The sequence below is a fragment of the Sceloporus occidentalis genome, unplaced genomic scaffold (assembly GCF_023333645.1).
Source record: "Sceloporus occidentalis isolate IW3139 unplaced genomic scaffold, rSceOcc1.0.p SCAF_37, whole genome shotgun sequence".
NCBI lineage: Eukaryota > Metazoa > Chordata > Lepidosauria > Squamata > Phrynosomatidae > Sceloporus > Sceloporus occidentalis.
The window spans coordinates 5,165,595-5,192,975 of record NW_028317017.1 but is presented as its reverse complement, the minus strand read 5'-3'; the positions used below and the strand labels follow the sequence as shown (position 1 = coordinate 5,192,975).

The 27,381-nt window shown below is 40.1% G+C and overlaps 1 protein-coding gene across 1 annotated transcript; it reads right to left on the bottom strand.

Moving 5' to 3' along the window:
• Positions 1-349: 349 nt before the first annotated feature.
• LOC149297763 (threonine--tRNA ligase 2, cytoplasmic-like) lies at positions 350-24,273 on the bottom strand. Its single transcript, XM_089488260.1, has 19 exons — positions 23,926-24,273; positions 18,793-18,879; positions 12,380-12,570; positions 11,350-11,473; positions 9,910-10,031; positions 9,371-9,488; positions 8,566-8,630; positions 7,606-7,684; positions 7,310-7,456; positions 6,791-6,889; positions 5,764-5,930; positions 5,464-5,626; positions 4,519-4,656; positions 4,305-4,382; positions 4,097-4,197; positions 1,841-1,945; positions 1,648-1,720; positions 1,114-1,228; positions 350-498 (listed from the first exon to the last, which is right to left on the bottom strand). Exons 1-19 carry the CDS (start codon positions 24,271-24,273, stop codon positions 350-352), a joined length of 2,469 nt encoding a protein of 822 aa, XP_089344386.1.
• Positions 24,274-27,381: the final 3,108 nt, after the last annotated feature.

Sequence of the window (27,381 nt, the reverse complement as noted above, 5' to 3'; positions counted from 1 at the left end):
CTCATAGACAGGTGTGTGGGAAAGTGTGTTATGCTTTGCAGCTCAATTCAGTAAGCTGTGGTATTTGTGCATTGCGGGTACGGAGAGAGAACACTCGACATCACAGAAGCGGCACCCAGATATATGAAGTAAAGCTTGCTAAGGCTAATAAGTTTGAACGTAGGGCTTTGTGAATAGAGCCCTTCAGATTCTGTGAACATGTCTAGGTATGGCTTGGAAAGAAGCTCCGTTGTGACAATAAATCAGACCAAATTGTCAGTTTCATTTTATTGGCAACTGACATGTTTACAGTAGGATATTATCGTATCCAACTTGCTTGAAAATGCATATGGGGTTTTTCATTCCACCATCAAAATTCTTCTTCTGCATATTTGCAGCGTGACGTCTTCAGGTTGAGCAGTTTTTGTATTGCGGTTGTTATGGAAACCTCCCCATGTACTTTGTTATCTCTTGTTCGCACGTTCACTGCAAGGTTAGCCTTCTCCTTCTCTCCTACCACTGTAAGAACAAGCATTCAATACATCATTAACATGTTTATTAATCACCTTTTGTCGTGTCTCGTAACATTTTGTATCATATTCTTGTGGGCTAGATATCTTGGCAAAAAAATCATGCAATATAATAAACCCCATGGAGATCTCCACGTCAGCCTCTAATCAGACAGTCATGATGTGCAGAATTGTTTGGTCTGACTTTCTGCCGGTTCAGGTGACAACTAGTGTTGATTATGGTTAGTTTAGAATGAAAGAGTGGTGAATGTATGGAGGGTTATCCCAGCATAAACCCCAGTCTAACAAACAGGAGATCAAATGTTTAAGAAATAAGTATAATCAGTATGCTTTCTTACTATTCAAAGTACAGGCTAAAATACAAAACACAGCAGCTTTTTGTGAGGACATCATGAATGGAAATTTGTGTAAAGGGCAATTTTGGGGAAAAACAGTAATAGTGTTCAGTAATCACAGCAAACAATGGGATTTTCCTGCCTGTTGCACCAAAACTGCTCTTCATACATAAACTCCTCTGTAATGTAATTCTTAAAGGAATAGTCTTCCATAGTCAACAATATCAAAGGACACGTGAGTCTGATGAAGAGATTGCTCAATTCATTACCAAAAATGAAATTGTACTGAGCCAGCTGCGCATTTCGTATCTTCTTGTTTAAAGTGCAGCTTTGGTCCAGGTCGATATCAGCCATGAAGCCTGCATCGAAGAAGTCCTTGCATACCTAAAACAGCAATAATTGCAAGTAGGCCAAGTAGACACAATAATACTTCTCAGCTTATACATGCAGAAACAATGTTGCATAGTTTATAAAAAATCTCAGGTGTGTTGTGGCATAACTCTACTTGTCTTAGACATGCTTAGTGTTCAAGGTACATATTCCACCAATGACATTGTTATATGGTAGTCTTATTTGACCACGGGACCTCTGCCAAATTAACACACATGATCCATTATTAAATCAGCTCATTATCTTGTGACTTCATGCGTAATCTGGTGGATTTGGACTTAATTATACTAACAAAAAGCATCACCACTTAGGGTAGAAAAATATAATCTTGTAAAAGGGTAAAGAGTAGAAATAGAAATGTAAGCTGCTTATTTATTCATTTATTAGTTGCCATTTGAAACCATGCTTAATACCTTTTGCGCATATTCATCGCAGCTTGGTCCTATAGGGACTACCATGATCTGACGGGGTGACAACCAAAATGGCCTGTTGAAGAAAAAAACGAGGCAAAAAGAATGCTAAATACCTTAATCTGCAGACTGAAAATATTCTAACTGATTAAGGCATGACGCTGTGAAATCCTCCCAATTAAGTGATTCTACGTACCACTTTCCACTGTAGTTTTCACAGAGAATAGCTATCATCCTCTCTACTGATCCTAAGACGGCACGATGAATAATAACCGGTCTTCTCTTATCATCTCCATCTTTGCTGCAAATGAACAATATCAGAATAAACAGATGTACTCCTGTCTTCACAGTGTTAGGACTCATCCCTGTTCAGAAGAATGGTCACCCATCAAACGAAAACGAAAGCTAAGATCCAAGTTTGTCTTAAAAGATTAGGACGTTTTCCAACAGTTTCCGTACCACATCATATAGGGGGTATAAGGCATTTCTGGAGGCAGAGTGGCATATAGGGGGTTAAAAGGCATATCAGGGAGGCAGAGTGGCATATAGGAGGGTATAAGCCATATCAGGGAGGCAGAGTGGCAAGCCTGGGTGCAGGTTGGCAAATAAAAGGATTTTTTTTTCTCAATCATAGTTTTTATTAAATATAAAAAAATAGTTTACATGAATTAATATTTACTAGTAAAACTTTTTTCCTATAGGGTCATATTCAGGCTTTTTCTTTTTTTCCTAAATTAACCCCTTGATGACAATTGCTGGTCCGGGCACGTCACCGAAAATCGTGACGATTATGACAATTGACGTGCCAGGACCGGCACGTCTTTAAACGGGTGAAAAAAATCGATCCGTGATCGATTTTTTCACTCAAACGGTGTTGCTCTAATGCCTCGACATCGAGGCATTGAGCAACACCAAAAAAAACATTCCCGGCCCCCCCCGATCGCTCCTAGGAGCAAATAAAAAAACATGTTTGAAAGACTGCACGTCTTTCAAACATGGCGGCGCCCGCCGCCGAAAAACGGGTTTAGGAAGCGATCGCGAGTCGCTTCCTTTGCTTAGCTGGTGTTGCTAAGATGCCTCAGGCACCCTAAATGCTCAACTTACCTTCCCGGTGCCGGCGTCTTCGAAACACATGCGGTGTTTCAAGATGGCGGCGCCCATCAAGCCGGGGGCGGAGCCTGCTGTCATCATCGGGGGGGGGGTGTTGCTGGATGTCATGGACATCCAGTGAATAACACCCCTAGTGGTCAGATCACTCATAAGAGTGATCATGATTTGCTAAATCAAAGGCAATGTTTTCTAAACATTGCCTTTGATCAGTATTGGATCTGCCTCCCTCCTTCACTTGCTTCTAGTGAGGGAGAGAGACAGATCAGTGTGTTTTCAGGTATTCTCAATAATATATATATATATTGATCCAAAGGCTCTTATAAGAGCCACCTATTTAATATTAACCCCTTCATTGCCATTGATCACTGCATAAACAGTGATCTTGCATAGTGGCAATTGTTTTTGGGGTACCTGCCCCCTCCTGATATCATTTCCTTGGTAGAGTTTTACTTAAACGCCCCGGCGGACCCTTTTGTCACTTTTTTGTGGTTTGTAAGGCATGCTTTATTCCGAATGTCTGCTCCTCTAGGAAGATTGGCCCCAAATGATGGTGCAAATTGTTTGCTGTTGCTTTTGGCACGCAGGATCCAGTTGGGTATGTTTGTTTGTAATGGCATATTTGTTCCAAATGGTGCAAAGTTTTTTTTGTGTGAAACTGTTTGTTTCCAGCCTATTTCTTGTAGGACACACAGATACTGGGTCCATCTTCTGCATTGTAACTGTGGAAAAAAACGCCATAAAAAACGCCAAGGCAATAAACCCACATGGCTTTTTCATGGCGTTTTTTCTCTCCCATAGACTTCTATTGGAGAAAAAACGCCAGAGTGTCAACATGCTGCGATTTTGAAAAACTGCCACAGAGCCCAAAAAAGCAGTAAAACGCCAGAGGACTGAAAAAACGCCAAACAGAAAAACGCCAAACAGAAAAACGCCAAGTGGATATGGCATTGTGCGATTTCCTATTGAAGAACAGCTAACATTGGGCCGCAGCGTTTTTCACTAATAAAACCCGTGTGGCTGAATTGGCGTTATTATGGGCGTTTCTGCAAAAAAAAAAACCCAAGTGGAAACCTAGCCATACTGTAGCAGAAGACCCGATCGGTGTCTCTAAGGACCCTGCAAGTACTCATCAAGGGAATTCCATCCGGACATTTAAATCCCTGTTGAAATGTAACGGTGCTCATTAAATGCAATCGAACAACTCAAATTTGGGCCCCAGCTGTTTGAGGGGAGACAGTATAACATAAAAAAAATAAATGATTGATTTAAAGGTGACAATAAAAGTTTGAAATTTTAACATATTTTTTTCTACTTTTAAAAAGTGCCAAGAATTCTCACTCACCTCACATACGTCAAATTAAACCTGATGGGCAGCTGGAAATCTAGCTGTATGGTTGCGCACTGATGGTACCGGCCAATGGCATCTTTGATTGTAATATCAATCTGCAATTAAGAGAACTAGTTTGATTAATGATGCCTCTGACAGCACACGGATACCATGATTCCAATAACACTGCATAGGCTAGAAGTAGCATGCTGCAGATACTCACCTTGGGGCCGTAAAAAGCTCCATCTCCTGGGTTTAGTTTCCATGGCTCTCCAAACTCATTTAGGCTGTTTTCTAATTGCTAAGGGTGTAAAGGACAATAAGTATACTTATAGTGCATCAAACAAGCTGCAGGTTTCATACTAAGCCAGGATGCCGACTCAGGTGGCATGTCTGACCCAAACAATAACGAAAAAAATGACACATTTTATAATTACCTTTTCCGCTTGATCCCAAATCTCTATTTCTCCCAGGTAATTATCAGGCCTGGTTGAGAGGTGGAGTTGGAAAGTGAACCCAAACACAGCATATACAGACTGAAGGAACTGAAGACATCCTTTCATCTCTTCCTCTATCTGGAACAGAGCAGCTCCCATTAATAGCAATGCATAGCACTGTCATGCCTAACGCTTTAGTCCCTGTATACAGTGAGGCCGCAATGGCATTGTAGGCGAGGGGCAAGTTAGTCTCTGCAAGCAAATTCCTCAGCAAAATAAATAAATGTTTTTGGCTTCCATAGTTATATTCACAGGTAATACTGCCCAGATGAACCAAAGTACTGTATTGTCTCTATTATAGGCCAGAGCCCTATAGGTTGTTGCTATTTGTAAAGAAAATGTAATTTAAAAATGTTGTTATAATGGGGTAGAAGTTGTCCCTGTGACCCCCCTCTTTTGCAGAATAACTCTTATATGCCACAATAATGGAGACAGATTTGCAGAGAAAGAGAAGCTTTTCTGCACCTCTCATTCTCAGCAAATCCGACCGCATTATTGTGGCCAATTGGAGAACTTCTGCAAAGCAGCGGCATCACGGGGACAGCATCTCCTCCATTCCTCCAATTGGGGAGAGGGCGTGTCCATAGGCTCCACCCCTTTGCCGAAGTGCTCCGGGAGGCCTGCTTAACAGAGTAGCCGACAAAAATGGAAGACACGGGGAGAAGCAGAAGAATACAGAAAAACAAGAAGGAGCAAGAGAAGAAGCAGAGCTGCGGAAAAGGAGACAGGGACATGGAAGCGGTCAGCAGAGAAGGTAGGGAGACACTGAGAATCTAAACCCTGATTATAGGCCCCACCCCTACTTTAAAGATTTAAACTAGGGGGAAAGGCTACGGCATATAATCGGGGCAATGCGGTTATACAATACAGATTTGCAAAATTTACCTGTTCCATAGTACAGAAAATATGAGCATCATCCTGTTGAAATCTCCTGACTCGAGTAAGACCGCTTAATGTTCCAGAAAGCTCATTACGATGAAGGACACCAAAATCTGCTAAGCGCAGGGGTAACTCCCTCCAGGACCGAGGGCGATGAGAAAACATCAGGCTGCAAAAGCACACAAACGGATTTCCCAGAATAAGGCATTACTTTTTTGTGTTAAACCACACCATATTTTCTGCTGGCGCATAGTTAGAAAGAAAGAAAAAACCATAGATGGATTAAAGGCCTTCTTTTCAACTTACCAGTGTCCTGGGCAATTCATAGGTTTAAGAGCAAAAGTTTCTTTCTCCACCTCAAAGGAGAACATGTTCTCACTGTAATGCTGCCAGTGACCGGAGGCTTCCCACAGTTTACTGTTGTAGATATTTGGAGTTGCTACCTCCGCAAAATATCTTTTCTGGTATTCTGCCTAAATTAATACACGATGTTGCAGGAGATTAAAGAATAATACCATAATGGTCATTAATGGTTATTATGAAGGCATGGATGGAACTATGATTAAGTGTGTAAATGTGTAATACCGCTTATAGAAATAATCCAGTTTACAGAAGATGGCGGCCAGTAACCAATCCAATTCATTTGGACACCGGCCTGCTTTATGGGGAATATTTAAGGAAATGTACAGCGCTACGGAACTTGATGGCGCTATATAAAAACAATAAATAATAATAATAATAAATACATAGTGCAAGGTACAGTCAAACCCTATAAAGAGTGCTTGTTACAAAAAATATATTCTTAAACAGCGTGTCTCTGAACCATTTTGTTTTCTTTCAATCAAATAATTCTGAATTGCAGCTAAATGTGATAGAAATATTCCAAGTCTGCTCATCGGCTGTTTGCCCGGGTCTGACAATCCAGTTGCTTGTAGGAATAACCTGGTAAGGGCTGCAGTTTACCTATAGGACTGTCGTATATATTATAAGCTAGCTAGAAATTTGTTTGCTCCTCACCATACATCAGACCTTATTGTGCATCGGACATCACTGAGCAAGAGAGGAACCAAAGCCTACACATTGCTTATTAACAGGTTTGTCTTAGTCTGTCAATTCTTGTCTTGTCATATCCCTTGAATTTATGTATTGTATTAAGCGCTGCGTAAACTGTTGGCGCTATATAAATAAAAGATAATAATAATAATAATTAACAGGCCAACGGTGGGTCTTTAAAAAATAATCCAGCATCAAGGGAAATATTTTCCTAAAACTCTGAAATGTGTAACAACATAAAGAAAAATCAATACAGTTGCCAGAGCTAGAAATAACTTACTTTAATGAAGTCAATGAGAGTGTTATAAATGTGGGCTCCTCTAGGCAAAAAGAAACAGCTACCTGGACTCAATTCATGGAAGAAGAAGAGTTCTTGTTCCTGCAATGGGATGTAACAGTAACTTCCCGTGTATAACAGCCATGTGGATGCTTGACAATTACCAACTTCACCGTGACCCAAGACCCAAGATAATCTAACAGCTACAACAGGCAACAAATCAGGGTAGAAGTAAGAGGGAGCAGGTTACAGAAAGAAATGCAAACCAAGTCTAGCCATGATAGAAAAAAGAAAATTGTTAAAATTAAGTCTAAGTTCTAATGGCCTTTACTATGAGGGGATCTCGAGCATACAAGCGGTTAAACTGACAGCCTCAATTATTAGTTAAGTAACGAACTACGCAAATATATTTCACATATATTATTGCAGCAAAATCAACCACAGACAGAGCCTTATTTTGATCTTGACTATATATATAGATTTGTTTCAACACTTATTTTAAATGGTGAGACCTGCACACACCCTTCCGATCTTTCTGTGATCCCTGTTTTTAGCTTCTTCTTGGAATGTCTCCCATTCTTTCATCTGCTTGTTATCAGGGAAAGATATTCCATAGATCCTTTGCAGCGTCTCCATGTCAGACTTGCCTTCCCAGTATGTAGAAGAATTCTGGAATATTGCATTCATTTGGAAAACATTATTACTGAACATAGATTTACTAACACATCACGTCAGAAAATGCCACGATGATAAATTATATAGTATGTTACTGTTACTCGTCACACGATACGACTGTTATTATGTAGTCACTTGCTCACCTTATAGATTTTTAAGGCTTTGATCTTCCCAGTGTGTCTCACATGGGGTCCTCTACACAGGTCTATAAGAGGTCCACATCTACAAGTGTGAGCCGGATTACAGCACAAGCATATGCAAAGAAAAGTCACACATACACTATATTTAGATCCATTTGGTGGTGACGCTAATTTGTATATTGTATGTAAGTATCAGCGTTTCACTTATATGTGCTTCCAATGTATTAACCTCTTTATAGTAGAGAACTTAGCAGCACCCATCCTGCAGATGCCTGTAACACATCAGCAAAGGGGCTTAGCAGCTCTATAATGTGGTACCCCAAAAGCAGTATTGGGGACTAGATTACATTTAAATAAACTATAATTTAAATCAATGGGCATTATATGTTTAAGAACATTTAAATTTATATAGAATCCTAACGCAATAAATGCATGCCATAATACTACATTGTATATACTTTAACAAAACATTGAGCATGTCAGAAAGACGCAAACGTTGTCCCTAATATTATAAGCAATTATTTTAATAGTCTTCTGTTCTCCTTCTCTGTGCACCTCAGCTTGTTAATGTTAGTGATTCTATTCACATGTCAAAAACAATGCTTACTATAGTTAAATAACTGTAAATCTCACAGAAGTGTACTTGTGTATTTATTTCATTTATGTGTTTAAACATCGGTATATTAACAACATCACATTACATTAACCCCATAAGGATGTAGAGTATTTTACATTTAAGGGCATAAGCAGTTCCCTATGTCTTAACTAGAGGATGAGGCTGTCATTAGACAATTTGTTCTCCCATCAATTGGCAGAGACATACAGCCTCTTCTAGCACAGGTCTAACTGGTGCCCCTCATCCAGATGAATGGTATGGTCCACACCTGCTCACAAAGCTATATGACCAAAGCTATTGCACTAATAACAGTGGGGTTGTCAATAATCAGTAATAGATGTATTCACCTGTACACGGTTGTAGTTGGTGTGTCAACCTTTTCATTCAAAATCCAGCACTTAAATTTGTTGTACTAAGAAAAAAAAAGCACAGAAGGAGAAAACCCAAACTCATTAAATGAATAAAAGATTCAACCCCAAAACAGGTCTGGCACTTAACCATTTTAATGTAAGCAAGATATTAAACTGCATTTACCATTAGGCATTAGAAATGTACTGCTATTTATGCAGATATGAGCATTTGTTGTTTTGCTGTTCCTATCATCCACAAATTTATGAATGAAGGTCTAATTTAAAGCAGGTAAAGCTCACAACAGTGTTCCCCAGATTACAAAACTCTCCAACTGAAGATAGGTTACATCTATACATTGTGCAAATTACCAAGAGAGTGTATCGATAAAAAAAAAAACTTTCAAAAGGACCCCTGTACATACTGATAAAACTAGAACTATGGTCCTCATATTGTGTTGTTCCATTTAGACAAAATATGAATTGCAAGCTGTAGTATGCTAAGCTTCTCCATCAAAGTTAATACAGAAAGGGAATTTAAACATGCATGGGACAGGCATAAGACAACCCTGAATCTAAGTCAAGACCAAGGGCTGATTAACATCAGAGTGTTTATATTAGGAAACATGTTTTTTATGTCTTTCTCCTGCTACTAACTTACCCTTACTAAATTAACCCCTTTTCCCCATTGTTTTTCCCTGATCCTAGTCAATTTAATCCCTCCTTAGTTTTCCCAGTCTCCCTGCTTTTCCTCTTTCACCAGATACTCTTTTTAATGTAGATATTTCTATTCTACATCCATTACCTTAAACATTTCTAATAGTAGCTCTTTACGGACTTCCAGCCTTTCAAATGGTTGCTTCTCTTTAATAATAGATTTACATATGTTCTCCAGAGCAGGAAATTCATTACTCGACACACCTCTAAAGAGAAAAGAATATAGAAGGTCTAAAATCTCTGTTTCATAGCAGCTTTTAATCATATTACATTCACTTTGGAAGGACATATACAATTTATCATGTTTCATTTGAGTTCATTGACAAGTCTGAATGAAAGTTAGGATTAATGAAACATTACATAGTACATTTCAAACTATGCATTATGCTTGGCCAACTCAGCCATTATTGTTGGAACAACTCTTTAAGGGTTGGCCTTGGATAGTGTGGCCAGTTTCACCTCACCTGTTTGAGTGTATGATGTACAGAGTGTCATAATTACAGGAAAAACAACACAATTCAGTATTTCTGCTACATGCTTTAAATGTATTACTTTGTGCTATTGCTGCTCCAACTATGCCAGGATGAATCAGCCCAGAATTTGTTGCAAGGCAAAGGCATTACTTACCTTTCCTCTAAGAACATGTCATAATAAAAGCCATTTTCTATAGGTGGGCCATAGCAAAGACAACCACCATAGTAATTCTCCATTGTCTCTCCAAGGACGTGAGCGCTGGAGTGCCAGTAGACCTATAGGAAAATAAATATTATTAATAGCATTTTATGAGAATACACAGTGAAGTATAACCCATTTCGGAACTGCAGGTGCTCCTCACTCCCCCACTGAAATCCATCTAGCGGCTCATTTTTAGTTTATCCAGATTTATATTTTACATGTCTAACGTCAATCAAATGCACAGCTGAGGGATTTCGTGTAAACGATTCTTTATTTTCCATTTTGTTACGATAGCAGCAATTAGTTAATTTAATCTGTTTTCTAAAACTGGAAACCCTGAAACGGTTAATGGCTGAAAATACACTTGATTCCAGAAATCCACTACTGTAGAAAAGAGGCGATGCCAAGCATCTAAAATATTGCTAAACAATGCAGATATGCGCTGTGTGAATAGGGAGAAAGGGGATTTGCCTTTATATATACATATACGTGTATGTGTGTGTGTGTGTGTGTATATATATATATATATATATATATATATATATATATATATATGTGTATGTGTTCATGTACTAATGGTTTATGGACTGCATTAAGGTCTACGATTGCTGAGCTGCAAAATGAATTGTCTTTCTGAATGCTATGGGTGACAAAAAATTGAAAGCAAAATCGCTGAGAAAAGCTATTTGAAAAATAAGTTATTGATCATGTTACAGGAAGCACTGACCAAGCATCCAGGCTGTTTACATACTTTACATGAGCAATGTCATTGGGGCTTTAAGGTAGCGTACATAGACAGCTGACATGATAATACAGGACAAAAACTTAATGTAGGGGATACTCTGGGAAAGAAGGACTGAAATAAGTCACTTATGGGGTCTATATTCAGACACAAATTGCTGCTCTCTCATTACCATGACAGGAGCTATTCAATTTAACAATGGAAATATGCAAACGTAATACCTCAATGCCTCCTCCTCGTTGGCATTTCATTATTTGGCAGGGGATAGTTTTAAAACAGTTCACAGGGACAGAACTGTCAGCAGTCTCACACCTTTTACAAAGCAGCCAAAGGTCTTAATCATTTGTTTAAAAGGACAATCCAATGTCTAGGAGAGCCCCTTTAACAAACAATGCAGAATATATTTCTAATGATTTGTGAAAAGTTAAAAAAAAAGTTAAGCCACCCCCTCTGTGGTCCCAGGATTCTCATCACTAACCGTCTACTTGAAGCAGCTTTGCGGTGCGGAAAATAGCTGGGATGTGGCCAAAGAGGCAAATACATATGGGGAGGATCCTGCAGAATCTCCAGTGCATTTGAAAGGGGAATACCACACAATGTAAAAGGAGCAATGAGCTCTTTAAATCAGTCTGCAAACTGTTTCTGCTTACCGCTTTAGCTTCCTCGTTGTCAAATGTAAGCAGTTCCAGAGAGGAGTCTCCTTCTAACGGACGGTCTAGGTCCCAAAGCTCATTGTTCACCTTGGCTATGATGATATTATCTGCCAATCCACGACTACAGATAAAAATGGATACATAATAAACAAACAAAAACATAAAAATAAATAAACAATGTCACATATTTCTCAAAGGAACACAGAGATACACGTTTAATAGATGGGAACCATCTATTTTTTTATTACTAGCCATATTAAGAAAGTTTTAACACTATTGAAAAGTCTATTTAGGAACAGACTTTATCAACATTGCCATAAAGAATCAGCTCAGTGTGGGGTGTGTGCACCCAAAATGTCACATGACTGACAACAATGGCGGCCTCCAGATAAATGAACAAAGCAAGATAAAACCTGGGTCCCCCCCAATGCTAACATTTTTCCAAAGTACTTTAATGATACTTGAATGGTGGATATGTACAAACCATTTCACATTGTTACCACATTTATATCACATTTATTTAACTATGATTAAAATGAATGCGTCAAAAATAGCGAAGCTACTGATGCACATATAATATAGCAGTCTTATCAGCGGCCAGAGAATCACACCAACAAAAAAAAAGCTAACTTTGGGATGGCGAGGAAATTATCAACATGTACATACAACGAAGCAAGGAATCAGTGTACAGCCAGCAAATACTATTGACAAGTTCCCTCTAACCCTAACATGCCTGTATTGCTTACTTTGTAATTGAAAGCCCTCTCTGGGCAAGAAGGATTCCATGCGGTTATATATTAAAACATGCAAACACGCATCCATGTTCTGTACTGAATGGATTTCCTAATTACACATTTTGGGAACCCTGAATCTTTATATGTAATATTAACTATACTTAAGATGCCATCAAGTTAAGGCTAGTACCAACAAAATTGCCGTGTTTATCTGTTTGTGAAATGCAAAACAACGGAAATCACAATCACAGAGAAACCTAACAAAGCCACCCTTGGATTCCCTTATATCTTACCTGATGCCAGCCGCCACCTGATATGGTGTCGTTCTCCAGGATTCCCCACTGACTGCTTTCCCGTCAGCTAATGTGATTTTAATAGGCTGACTATGGTTTCTAGCACGATCTGCAAGCAAAGCATCATGTTCCCTTCTCAAAGCTTCATACAACTGTAGCCTGTCTGATATAAATGCTGGAGCATTGCATACCTGTAAATGACAAATATAAACGTAAAAAGACCTATAGGTAAAGAAATGGCAAAGAGGAATGTTACAATCACCTAATGTTAACAAAAGGGAAATGAAGAAGAATGTTATTATAGAAGCACAGGTAAGCTTTACCATATAAGCAAGTTAGGCAGGTGGATTAATCCATAGTCCTCCCCACCTGAAGACTGGGGACACTTACCTAATAACAATTCAATTAATTGACCATCATTTGGCAAGTCAGTTGAGGTATGCACCAGCTTCTCAAAACGCGACATTCCTGCCATCACATGCACTTTAATGCTTACGATAGTCGAGTGGTTCTTGAAAATTTCCCCTTTGCCCACAACCCATTTATTTGGCTTGGCAAGTGTTCTGGTGCAGTCAATCAGTGGCGCAAAATGTTGGACCCTGGAAGAGGCTTTGTGCTACAGCTTCTTTTAAAGCTATGCCATTTATTGTCCCCCCCCCCAGAGGTTTAATGAATGCATCACATTAAACTACAGGGTGGAAAATAACCATTTGCTAGGGGTCTATAGCTTTAATGATTAAAAATGCAGTAAATTCTATTATATGCTCTTAAGGTATAGGTTTATTTAATGAGATGAGTAATTCAAAGAAGTATTAAAAAGACCGCATGCACATATGCGTGTTTCATACGCTAAAGGCTAATGCGGGTCATTAAGGAACAAGGGGGATGTGGTATAGCAACCATCCTGGAAACAAATGGTTATTTTCCACCTAATAGTTACAAAGTACTACTCCATGCTAATGCTACTGGACCTCTCTGCTGCTTTAGACACTGTGGACCACCCTCTTCTCCTTCAAACTCTACATGATCTTGGCCTCCTTGTCACTGCTCTCTCCTGGTTCACTTCCTACCTCTCTGATTGTACCTTCACCGTCTCTGTCTCCAATAACCCTTCCCCTCCCCCTCTCAGTCGGGGTCGCCTAAGGCTCAGTTCTAGGACCCCTTCTATTCTCTCTCTACACTTCCTCACTTGGCAAACTGATCTCATCCTTTGGCTTCCAATACCACCTGTATGCTGATGACGCCCAGATCTATCTATCCTCCCCTGATCTCTCTCCCTCTGTCATAGATCGTGTAACTAACTGCCTTGCATCTGTCTCTACCTGGATGTCTGCACGTTTCTTGAAACTTAACCTCTCCAAAACAGAACTTCTCATCTTCCCTCCAGCGCTAAGATTCCCCCATTAGTTTTCCTCAATGTTAATGGTGCCATCATCTCCCCGTCTACTCATGCCCGCTATCTTGGCGTCTCCCTTGACTCCAACCTGTTGTTCACCCCCCACATTTAGTCTGCCTCTAAAATCTGCCTTCTCCATCTTAAAAACATTGCCCGCATCCGCACATCTAACTCTTGTGATGGGCTGAGTGCATCAGGCTTATCGCTGTTAAAACTGAAGAGTAAACTCCACTACCCATTCATGCGAGGAAACCTCATTGGTGGTGGTGTGTTCAAAGAGCGTCCACCTTTACAGATTATCAGTAATACATGGAATCACAGGAATTATGCATGGTCCTATATGTTATGTCCACTAAAACTTCAACCACAGGTAGGTTATGGCTGGAGACCTGAACGCCTCCATATAATATTCAGTGATGTATAGCCTGTGTCATGTTTGACTTAGTTCCAGCTGCTATGTATACTGAAGCAAGTCTCAGATTCAGGTTTTATTTCATTTCCAAACTCTGCATAAGAATTAAGCTTTTTTGTTTCCCTAGCCTATCCATAGAAATTCTATTAATGCCCCCACAATTAATCAACCAGTTAACTATTATATGCTTCTGTTGCACAAATATTTTATTTTTAAAAAGCATAACAGTAATTGAATATTTTCCATATAAGTTGGACGTTCACTGATGTCACCCAGGAATAGGTAGTTTATAGAATTTTTAATTCTGCTTTATGACATACCCTGATGTAGGATGAGGGTGAATAAATTTCATTTTTCCCCTTGAAAGGTATAACTTAGTCAACTTAACTAAGTTTTAACTCACCCAAAGCCATCTCTTCAAACCACAATCTTAAAATACAAAGAAAGCAAGTACAAAGAGTTTTCACAATGGTTTATTAAAGTAAATGATAGTTTATACAGAATATATAACTCATACGACAAATCATTGTCAAATAAAAAGCTTAAAATGCATATACAGATATTTTTATACGTTTTTAAACGTTGGAATTTGTAAATGAGACAAAATGTATACACTTATTGTGAGCCTAAAAGGCATAGAAGCCTGGAATAGTATTGTTGATAAGGTGTTACTTATATTACTTTACGCTAAAGATTTAATCATATAAATCATATCATAAAAACACCACAAACATTTAAGCAGCTTTCTCAGTTTCTATGGCGACAACAGCATCATATAACAAATATTCCTGACAATAATTAAGAATGAGATTTTTTTTACATGATTACAGAATTTTTGGGAAAGGTGTGATAATTTAACAGTATTAGAAATTATTTTTCCAGCGCTGCATCTTTTGATCAAGGTGTTAAATTCAGCACCTTTAATCTTTAGTGAAATACCAGGGTTTTTTTTGCCGAGGCCAGATGTTGGAATTCCCTTCAGACACAAAAGAACCAACAGACTGGTCATAAAGATGGGCTGAAGCTGGCCCTGACCAAACAAGTATAGTAGTTTTTTTTTATATATATAATTGTGCAGTTATACAAATATCTCACAGTGGAACAGTGTTCCACTAGGCACAGCCTAAAGTTAAAGGGGCTACAATACTACACAACTGGGCACTCATGTATTTACTGTTGGCAGCAAACTTCATTTCAATACAGGTCAGGAATACAAAAGCAAGGTGTTGATTGGCCAAGTTCTCTCACGGCGAGAAAAGAAAAAAAATACATATACTGGAAATAGTTCTGTAGTTATCATACGATATAAAATAAACATTTGATTGAAGCATCTTGTCTATTGTCTAATAGTAACGAAATTTGGAAAATTGCCCAACGTCTTCATTTTAATAAATGACAAGCTGAAAACAGAAGAAAACGGTGTGTTATTTCCAATTATGGAGACATGAAGGTGGGTTAATGGCTTGAAACCAATGAAATTATATATACTATATACACACACATTATCGCTTACACATTGGATGTGGCTCATCTTTGATACAATCCAGAAGTTGTTGGTCTTTCTTCAGTAAAAGTAAGTAATTGTCTGGTGACTAAAGAGAATTAAAAAATTAAATTCTGGAAAATTACATGAAGTATTAAATCTACTATTCATACAATACTTACACCTGTATAACTAGAATATTTGTAATTATACATATAATTATTAAAGTGTGTGTGTCGTATATATGAGTGTGTTTGTTAACAGAAAATACATGTGGATTTTAAGTATGCCTTTAGTATTCACATCTAAAAGTGTATTTGTACTGGAGACAAAATGTGTTTGTCAACAAGGATATAGAGGTGTAGAGAGTTAAAAAAAACAAGCAAAAAGCCAGGTCTGTGGATCAGACCTACGGTTTGTGCAAAAGCTGCACAATGTACTCACTGGATCTTTAAAAAGAACTTTCCACGTGGTGTCTGGTGACCTGTACTGAAGCCCTTCCTGGTGTTCCAGCCACCTGGGTAACATACAGTCACTGACGTTAACAACTTGGTCCTGTGTGGCTGGTTCCCTATACTCCTCCAGCCTTAACAGAATGATTGTTGTTGCAGGTTCTTTTAGCGCCCCCTGAAAGAGATTTTAAAAAGCTCTGAACAATAAATATACAACTAAAGAAAAGTCATGCAGATAAAAAGCAAATTGAATTGAAACAAAATGAACTTACTTGAAGCGGGAATATGACTTTCCACGGCTGGCGCATGGTGTCCCAATATTCTCTTCTATGGATGAGCTGGAAAAAGTCTGGGTGTCCACCTTTCCTGCTTACAGAGGGTACCACTGATGTGTGTATATGTCCTCCTCGGTTATTTTTTGGTCCTCCTCTCATTCCACATGGCACTGTTCTCTTCTTGGGTCATGATGCAAAAGAACAGAAATGGAGTCTTCTGATATAATGGGGATTACACCCTTTTTTATTAAATGTTTTTCATGGCCAGCTTCATGGAAGCCAACTTCAGTTCCAAGGGAATCAACATACAAGCACAGAGAACTTTTAAAATGTCCTCAGCTTTGTTCAATGACCGGTCTAAATGCCATAAAGAGTGCACGCTAAAACAATAACTAGGGCACAAATGCCCCTTTACCTGCAGAAAGTGCAGTGTGCACTGATTCCAGCTGCAAACCAACCACTGGATGCCAGATGCTGTTAGGGCAGGTCATGGACACAGCAGAAGCTCATTACAGCTAATACTGTACACCACACAGTGGGAGTACTTTTATGTTTATTTTGATGTTTTTTCACCCCAGTGAACGTATATTTGTTTTAGAGCCGATACATTTGTTTCAACCAATGTAGCTAAGTTCCAGATAAAAAAAAAAAAAAATACGCTACTGGGTGAAGCCACCCCAATGAAAGTGTCTGCAAATAATGTAGTAATAAAAAGATATCTGTAACTCTATCTAAGTGTCAGACTGTCAAACTACATACATTGATGTTGAAAGGGTGTGTATAGTCTAAAATTCCAAGATTAATTATCTGCAACTATTTGAATAAATTATACAATAATCCAGGGCTCTCACATTATCAGAGAACATTTAAGTGTGTTTTCCCAATGGGTTTAGCTTTTTCATGTTGGATTTCCTTTTGTAACTAGTACATTCTATTATTATTGCTCTATAGAAACCATACGCAGCTACATTATTTAAGAAGTTTAAACATTAGAATTATATAGGGAGGTTTCTAGGCATTTGTTGCAGGGGTCAGTCACCTGACTTTTCCCGATTCCCATCGTTTTTGAAATCATGATGTCAATAGTGTTTTTTGGCAACATGTAAAAGTAATGCTACAATTTACACCACACTTAATAAACTACGGTATATTGATAAACAGAGTTAATATACATCAAAGACTGGGTAAATTGTTTACAGTTACTGTACATAGCTGATGTTTATTTTAAATAAAAGTATATTTTAAGTAAAACTGTTAAAAAAAAAGTTAAAAACATTAATACACAATGACGTACTTAGAAGGCATTAAATAAATGACACATTTAGTTCAGCAGTGAATATAGATGCACCACCGAAGTGCTACATTTTTGTGCAAAGCTGTACTTTATTACATAGTAGAACAAAAGGAAATACCGTGACTCACTTCCACGCGTCACAAAAATAGAAAAAATTATGGAATCACAATATAAAATTAAGAACAAAAAACAAAAATCACCTATACCATCCCTGCAAAAATAAAAATATACTGCCCCTCACTAAAAGTTTGGCTCTGTAGCTTCCCCAAATCCTAAGCATGCGGGGTATTGCAGCATTAGGCAAATGTGCACACAAGCTGGTGTTTCTGCAGGTGGACATACCCTGTGCTACAAATCCATAGCAGCATTACTGTAAAGCAGCTGCAAAGAAGGGGAGACCCCCCCGCCTCTGTATCACAGCAGCCTCAGCAAAGAAGGGGGAGATCCCCCGCCTCCGTATCACAGCAGCCTCGGCCGCTGCGAAGAAGGGGAGACCCCCGACTCCGTATCACAGCAGCCTCGGCGAAGAAGGGGAGACCCCCGACTCCGTATCACAGCAGCCTCGGCCTCTGCGAAGAAGGGGTAGACCCCCCGCCTCCATATCACAGCAGCCAGTGCGAAGAAGGGGGAGACCCCCACCTCCGTATCACAGCAGCCTCGGCCTCTGCGAAGAAGGGGTAGACCCCCCGCCTCCGTATCACAGCAGCCTCAGCCTATATAGCTCATAAATGATGAGCTATATAGATGAATGTGGTTTTAAAAGGAAGCCCTACTAAACAAATACAATACACAATTGGTGTGTGTTCACTAAATGAGAAAGAGGGAAATTACTGCAGAACAATGACATAGCAGAAATGTTAAAAATGCAATCTTCCACAGGTGAAAAAATGCCTTTGTCCTAAAGGGGTTAAAATAACTAATGCTGAAGCGCTGCATTTTCAGGGTGTATTGACTACAGGTTTCAAGAGCATTGCTGGAAACAGCAACATGTTTGTGTGATGCGTGCTTTGCTATTACTCTACAATACCTAACCTTTCTTGCAAGAATTGAGTCATAATTCATTTTAGAATCCAAACAAATGTACAATTTCATAACATGTACCTCCTCTTGCTTGGGTCCAACTTCCGATCCTGATTTCTTCACCTTTTTTCTCTTGTTCTGCTGAGTGGATGGCTTTTCACGCACATTCTGAAAATAAAGACATATTCGAGTGAAAATACTAAATACATTGGTTTTTGGGGGGAGGGATTTTTTATTTTTTTTTATACCATATTAAATTATACTTCAACTATGAAAATCAGTTGAGGCTACTTCGCATCTTGTTATTCAGACTACCCGTTGTTTAGATCAGAATATTAACATAGACATTGTAGACACTTGACCCCCAACCTTGGGCTCCATAGGTTGTATAGATGTAAACCAAGACACTACACTATCTCTACAGATTTCTTCATTGTCCTGCAGGAAGATCTATGTCTAATGATACATCTTAAGAATATTGGCAAAACACTAAAACCAAGGGAAGAAATAGCTATTGACACTTCAGTTGTTGAACTACATCCCTGATGATCCTGAGGCAGTTTGCATCAGTGACGACTGATCAGTGCGACTGTATGTCTGGACTCCAAGTAGTTAATGATGTTAGGACCTTATAAACCCCAAGAAACCAGAAGTTCTGGAAACATTACTAAACTCTGGAAATATTACTAAACTACTACAATTCATTAAGCTCTCCGGTCATTCCTTTTCTTTTCCATATAAGTGCCATACCACATAACTTTCCCTGTCCTGGGTAGCACATCTCTTACATAGCTGGCGTATACGGCTGTTGTATCTGGACAGGTGGATAGAGCTTCTAAATATATCTGCCTGGCTGCTACGTTCAGTAAATATGTCATCAGAGTCTAATGCAGACTTTGCCGTCTGGTACCCTTGAGGAAAAGGTAAATATAGGTCAAAAGTTTAGAAAGGGGTGCTGCTGAAAACTAGCAGGTTGAAGTTTTCATAAACTGTAATTAGCCCTATCCCTACTTAGAAACAAGAAGGAAGAGCTAGAAGCTCAGTAATGGAGGAAACCATTAATCAGAAGAAAGTGACAGGTAACTGATTAGTTTATGAAGCCCGAGACCCATAAAAAGTTGCTTCTGACTCAGATCATGTTATCCTGTGTGACCCCCGACAACACCAGTCTATGTTCTGAGCAGATGTGTGAAGAGAGCAAGCAATGAGGGTCCTCAATGTAGTGAATCCTTATAGTAAATGAAGGCTGATGCAAATGACATTGATGGCTCCAAAAGCACTATTTCTGAAAATCCAGTTGTCAGATGTAGATCTACGATATTCGGGATGGATATTCTTCATAGACATTTAACCAGACAATGTTGCCAACACAGAACAATATAAATATATGGTGCAAATGTATACATATGTAGAGACATTTTGTATTCCTGCAATGGCTATGAAGCAGCAGCGATGAGATGTACAAAGATGAGAACACAAAAATAAAAAAGGTTACAATAAGTGATGGAATACAGTGAAAACAATGAAGTCAGCAATCTGAATCAGTCCAGAACCGCTTAGGTAAACATATATTGCAGACATATATGTGCACATGTTGGTTCTCTATAAACTTACATGGTGCGGAATCCACCATATGCATTTGCCTGCCCTCCAGCTAGTTCCTGTACAGAACTATTCTTTTAAACAAATATAAGTGCATATAATACACTTACTGCCAGCCAGCTCCAGTACAGACTCCGGGAGGGGACCCTGTGTATAGGTGTGGAAAGAACCCCCACCAAGTTCAATGGGAGATCTTTCCTACCACCGATTGGCTGCTTCGTGCAGCCAATCAACTGTGTGGAAGCTGGCCCACAGAGCGGGTGGAAAGCTGCAGAGTCTCCATAAGGCAAGTAAATTTTTTCTTCCAACTTTGGGAAAAGCATATGAATGTACTTGACCGATCAGGGAGATCCCTCGAAGTATCCCATTACATCATAAAGTAACCGTAGTAAGAGATGTGAAAGAAGATGGATACTAGTAAGATCTCTTTTACATTAATTGTAGATCTTGTAACAGTTAATGCACCTTTTCCAGATTAATAACACAACTCAGGAACTGGTATGTCTGTTTAGGAACCGAGCATACACAAACACACCCGTACCCAGTAGCAAGGAATGCCTGGGATTGTAGACCTCAATTCTGGAATTCAAATACAATCAATATGTGGTATTCTCTAGGAACAGGACGAGCTGTGTACGAATACATGGAATAATGCCGTTTGGAATACCTGGCACATTCGTCAGCATATTAAGTGGAAAGTAGGAGATCACGATTAATTAAGGTGGTGCATAAATTGTGGCTTTACTGGGGTATTTCTACAATTTACAGATGCACCCATTCTTTTATAAGACTGGCCCTGCTAAGTTATACATACATATGTTTTACCTACTTTGCAAAAGATGACAAGAAATGTTATTTTCTAGAATTTTTTTTAGGTTTTGCTTGTTTACCTTCCCAGTAGGGGGGGGGGGGAGTGAGAGACACACTGAAGCATAGTATACAGAACACTAGGAAAGTGTGGTTGTTGAAGCTCAAAACATCCCAGTGGTTGAGGGGTTTATTGCAGAAAAATGAATATAAAATAAAAATTGAAATACTCATAAAAAGAAATTTATTACATGTAATAAATCATCTTTCTTAAATACAGTTTGGGGTTTAAATACAAATAATAAAAGTCAGTGTAAAGCAAATTTGCATTCGCATGTGATAAATCCCAATTGTGGTTTACATCAGTTTTTGTTTTTTTTAAGAATTATATTTTTTTCCCAGAGCGCACAGATGACCTTGGTCATTTAAACGGTCTTGTACAACACCTAATGGCTTTCTTTTTGCCATCTTGGGAGAGCTGGGATTTCTTGTTGTTTTCTTAGATCTGGTTACCATGCTGTGACTTCAATCCAGATGAAGGTAATTGTCTTAAACCTTTTGGGATTAAATTTGGAGTGAAAGAACAGGGATCAGGCCAAAAGCACAATTTATTTGAATGAAGTCCAGAGGTTATACACACGTAAAGCATTTGTTAAAAGGTGAAAGCTGTTTTCTTATGTCCAAGAGGGGAATACCTTGCCTTGTAACGGGGGAAAAAAAACTTGGCTAGAAAGGATCTCCCCACTTTGTGTTTCTTGCATGACCTGATTTAGTGTCTCATGAAATTAAGGTTATGCACATGGTAAGATCTTAATTGGTGGTCATGGAAGGAAAAAATAACCTTAAATAACCAGGGATAAAAAAAAATGTCTGGATAAAAATCCACTGCTTTTTACAATCCTTGTGCTTTTCTTGCATTCCATATATTAAATTTCTTGGCTATCAGACATGTCCTTGTCACAATATGAGAGGTCTGACTTATGATCATACCTGGGAACTTCCAGTCTGCAGCTACACGGAGACTTCCCTTGCGGGACACGGCCAGGACTGCCCACCAACGTCAGTGGGGGTTCCCTGCCAAAGTCAGTGGGGGTTCCCTGCCAAAGTCAGTGGGGGTTCCCTGCCAAAGTCAGTGGGAAACACCCCCTTTTAAAGGGAAAATAGGCGGGGAGTGGGGCGTGTCAAGACCCCTCTCCCGCGACCCGGAGCTTCAGCTGGAAATCTCCGGGTCAAACCTGGAGAGTTCCCAGGTATGCTCATGATCGTACCTTGTACGATTCCATCCTCTGTGCGGGTCTCTCTTCCTAATCCCGCTCCCGCTGAATTACTGACCATTACCACCCTCTCCAGCAATGTATGTGTGTCCCATCCCGCCCGCTACCGCAAACTAATTCACAGATACTCATTCATTCCCTCAATCACACATACTCGTTCATATATCCTCCTCCACCCACTAACCTGAACTGCAGATCTTTTGGTGCTGCTCGCAGTCTTCCACAGGGGCCGCTGCTTCCCTCTGCATTGCTTGCACCCTGTGCAAATAAGTTCTCTTGTTCTGCCCAGGGGAGGCAAGAACGGAGCAGGGTCATGTGACGCGACAAATTCACGTGACTCTGCTGGGTTCCTGCTTCCACTGGGCGGAGCAAGAGACACTGTGTGTGTGAGCAACCACCCTCTCTGGCATGCAACACACGGATTACTGCTCACACCCGCAATTTTTTTGATGAGTCCCACGGGACCCGCATCCCGATGACGTCCTCTACTCTATAGTTATTCTATAAGTGCTTTGCATGCGTAGTCACCAAAGATTCCTCAGCATCGTTAAGTATCCCTCAGGTTTTTTTTTTATTGGTGTATTAAATGTTTTTTTTTCTGTCCAGTTCAGTCATGGCTGTAACCAAGGACCAGGGAAAGAAGAGGGCATTTCAGGAACACTAGACTTTTTTAGATGTTCTCCGTGTAGATACTTGTCATGTTCTTCTGCTTTCAACAATAGCCTGTTTTCTTACCATATTTACGTTCCTTCGCTAATTCCATTACATGTATCAATATGCTTCCTGCAATGCATTATATACTTCTCTTATTTCATAAGTGCACACCTTCATTTTACTAACCCGCCATAAACCCCATCACATTTCCACCATTCACACACTGGTTATTCCACGTATTACCATATGCCCCTGCTATTCTTTTTTTGTACACCGCCTGCTTCTTCCGTACACCCCTAAGAGCAATAATGTCAGCTACAGGCCTAACAAATCACAACCACACCTGCACAATATACATTAACACGAGAGAGGATGTATGGATACAGCCTGCACCACAAGGATGCTCATTTTGGTACTTTCGTGTACAATCACACCTATGCGTATCTAGTTGTATTCACCTCCAGAAACGTATATGGTCCTTTATTCTGACTCCTGCCCCGTAACCTTAACTCAATGTGTATGTCACACACCCGTGTAGGAATGGTATGGTGGAAGGTAACAGAGTGCAGATGTATATGTGCTTTATTACAAAAAAAACCCAGAGCCAGGTCAGCGACACTTAAAGTGAATTAAACGCCATCCATTTTCATGCGAAAAACAGCTTCCATGCCACACAAGGCAGATGATGTCAGCACGTGATGTCACCAGTGCAAAGTGTGATGCAGTATAAGCCATCCCAGCAGCCAACACCCCTATGGAGTATGTATGCGAAGAACATGCCATTAAATCAGTGCACACACGCGTGACAGAACTGGACAAAGGGAATCCACGCGTGTTAGAGCCCGAGGGGGGGTGTAAATGCATTACACAGCCTCACCTGCTTATCCTCCGGCGCAGCCTCAGCCTCGGGCCTCTCCCCGGTCGCCCGGTCTTCCTCCTCCACGGAGCAGCCTTTCTTCTCTTGCTTCTCCAGCCTTCCGTTGCAGAGCTGGCCGCTGCTCTCCTCAGGCCTCCTCCTCTCCTGCTCCTCCTTTAGGCTACGCTGCAGGTGAACTATGCGGTACTTGAGCTTCTCGTTCTCGGTCCGCAGCTGCTCCAAGGCCGGGCTGGCATTCGCTTCTACGGTCCCGGTTAGTCCCAGGTCAAGCAGCCGGCCAATTTCATCACTAAGGCGGCGGATTTCCTCCTCCTGGCCGGACAAGCGGTCTGCTATCTGGGCGGCCATGGTCCGAAGTGAAATGCACGCTGACAAGCAGTGACAGCTGCAGGCCTCGCTCCTTACTGCAAGCTCCAGCGCGCAGTTACCGTACTCCACCGCTGTGGCGCATTACTAATCTTTAAAACACTGCTGACTGACACACAATGCCTTAAATTGGTAGTTTGGAGCAGAGCTGAAAATACGGTACAGTTACCATGGTAACCAGGCGCCTGCTTGTCCTTGCGGATTGTTCTCCACCAAAAATCTATGTGTCTTGTCATCGCAGGAGGCTACATATTTTACATGACTTCTCCCAAATAGCAGCAAAGAGATAAAAAAACAATGCAGTAAATGGGTAGCTAAAGTATTATTATTATAGAACCTCCAAATTCACCAATAACATGATAACGGAAAGCGGATAAAGCCACCCGACATCCATAAATCATCTTATCAGGCGACTTATAGAATGTGAAGAAAGCATCACTTTATAAAATAATAACAGAAAACAAAAGAGAAAGCAAGGACGGTTTCAAAAATATTTCTAGGGAGGGATGATATTCGCCTCTTGAATTAAATCATTCCTTTGTGTCGCTACACTTGCTATTTTATTACAAGACAGGCTTCATATTATGGAAGTAAGAGGCATGAGAAATAGACTAAAATAGAAGTCCCTTAAAGTAGAGTCACTAGTAGACATGTGCGCGTTTAAAGTCTCCGTGTTCGTTTTCGGGGGAAAGAAATCTTCTTCGAATATTCGCCCTTTCCCGTGTTCGTTTCGGGGGGAATATTTGTATACGTTCTTCGTATTCGTTTTCTGCCGGTTTTTGTAGCCCAAGTCTTCCTTAGTATAGCACGGGTTAACAGGAATCCGTAGGATCGCGCCAGGAGTTAAAGATCCGTAAGAGCGACTCTATTGGTCGCCGGCAGGGGGCTCGTCTTGCATCAACCAATGGAGGCCAGCTGCTCTTCATTGTTATCTATAGTCTATAGTTATCCCCAAAAACTAGATAGAGCTGGTTGTCAGCTCTGTCTTTTCCTTGACCAGACTAACCCCTCCACCCATTCTAAAAAAGTTGAAAATGCCTCAAAGTAAGAGCATGAACAACCTTGGTAATTGGGAATTCAATCAAATAGCAAAAAATATTTTTCTCTTTAGACTGAGTATTTATGGATGTCAGGGTGGCTTTATATGTTTTCTGTTATGCTAAAGAATTAAACATAAATGTGACACCAGAAAGAAACAGAATTTTATAACTTTTTTGGCTTGCATCATAATAAATTATCATCAGTGCCGGCCTTACTTATTAGGCAAGATAGGCAGACCCCAAGGGTGGTGATCTAGTGTGGGGGAGCCACCACCAGGTTCTCCTCTATGTAATTGATTAACTAGTGTTAGAGGTGTCATTCTGCTCTATATACAAAACTGCATTGACTACATAGTGTAAATGGCCAGGTAATGCACAGAGGCTATCATACCAAATAATAGAATCTGAGCATTCCTACCTGATCCCCAACTCAATGGCAACCCAAAATATTGAATTAAAGTGCTCTCTTTAAGCTACTATCACAGTCTCCTTGTAGACTGTGACCAGCTCTGTTTTACTCCAGATGATGTTGAGAAATTTTAACTAAGTTGATCAGCTGTTTTTGTGTATTAAATTGATGTTTCTTGATTGTTCACTTGGCTTTAGGGTCACCACATCAGCTATTTTTTCCAGTGCACATATGCATTTCATGTCGGTGGCCTGCTCGTGTAAGGTGCTTCCCTGCTGTTTTTAGAATGCATATGCCACAGAAATTAATAAATTGCTTAGTTATGTAGCGCTTCACAAGTACTAGTTAGCAACTTCTGAAATTCGTATGATATCACACATGATGTGTGGACGGTAGTACGTCTTACCAGAAGGAATCCAAGTTGCAGGAATGAACACACTTGCTTGACACGGAACACACACTAGGAGGCCTGGGGATGATAACAGGACACTCTCGTGGGGTAACCGTAAGCACGGGTGGTCGAATGAGCAAGCAGGGGTCAGGAAGCCAGAGGTCACGGGTGGTCGTATGAGCAAACCGGGATCAGGAAGCCAGAGGTCACCGGTGGTCATATGAGCAAGCCGTGGTCACGAGTGGTTGTATACGCCAGGTCAGTGTGCCAGAGATCACGAGTAGTCGTAGAATAACGGAAAATATCAGGAACACAGGAGAGCCTCAGAGGAACGCTAAGGAGTAGGAACAGCCACATAGGAAGTCACAATACAACTGAGCACTGGTATAGGGGTGAGACAGCTTAAAATATCCCGGGGAGGCGTTCCCGAGCGTCAATCAGCGTAACCGCGTCTTCCGTGGAGGCGGTCCGCCTTCTAAATATTCATGAGGCGGCCGCTGCGAGCTGCAGGATCGTCCCTGCAGGGGAGAAGAGGAGGATTTTGGCTGGGGACTTGGGTTCCCCGAGGTAAGTGCCTTACACATGATGTATTCATTCATGACGTGTACGTGCAATGTAGCTTGGGGATGGCCGTACATTATGTCAAGATTCCTCCAACATCTTCAAAATACGGTACCTATGACTTCTTCGAACAACCTATTTTGAAGTTATTTTCAAACATTAATGCTCTAGTATGGAATTTTACATCTATATGCAAATAAGGTCATAGAAAATCCACCTTTATAGGCTATTATAAAAAAAATTACTCTATGAGGTTAATTCCATAAAAGAGAGAGTAGAAAGTATAGCAGAAGTAGGGTTTTCACCAATTTACTTGTAGATCTTATACTGTAGCAAAAAGGCCTTTCCAGATCTTCTCTTTTTTTGTTTGAATTGTCATCTCTGCATATAACATTGTTGTACTTGGGAATCATGTGGTGCTAAATAAACGAGAAAGGTAATAACAACAGTGTTTTTGGAATTAATTTAAAAATTCCTTACGGAGCCATGAAGCAATTCTTAGTGCAGCTAAGCAATTTGAGACAGACGTTTACTGTGAATTTGATTGGCCTTTCTTCCGGACATGCTCCTGTCCTCTCGATGACCTAATTACAATCCTCCTTACAATCATCCCATCAATGCTTTTTATAGAAGTAAACACTGCACCAGGATAATGTATAGCCGCTTGAAAAAGAAAGTACACCTCTTTG

Coding starts and splice junctions, on each gene's coding strand:
- LOC149297763 (XM_089488260.1), bottom strand. CDS start 24,273: ATGGCCGCCCAGATAGCAGACCGCTTGTCCGGCCAGGAGGAGGAAATC. Junction 18,880..23,925: donor CTGCGCCGGAGGATAAGCAG/GTGAGGCTGTGT, acceptor CTTTATTTTCAG/AATGTGCGTGAAAAGCCATC. Junction 7,457..7,605: donor AAGCCTTAAAAATCTATAAG/GTGAGCAAGTGA, acceptor GCAATATTCCAG/AATTCTTCTACATACTGGGA.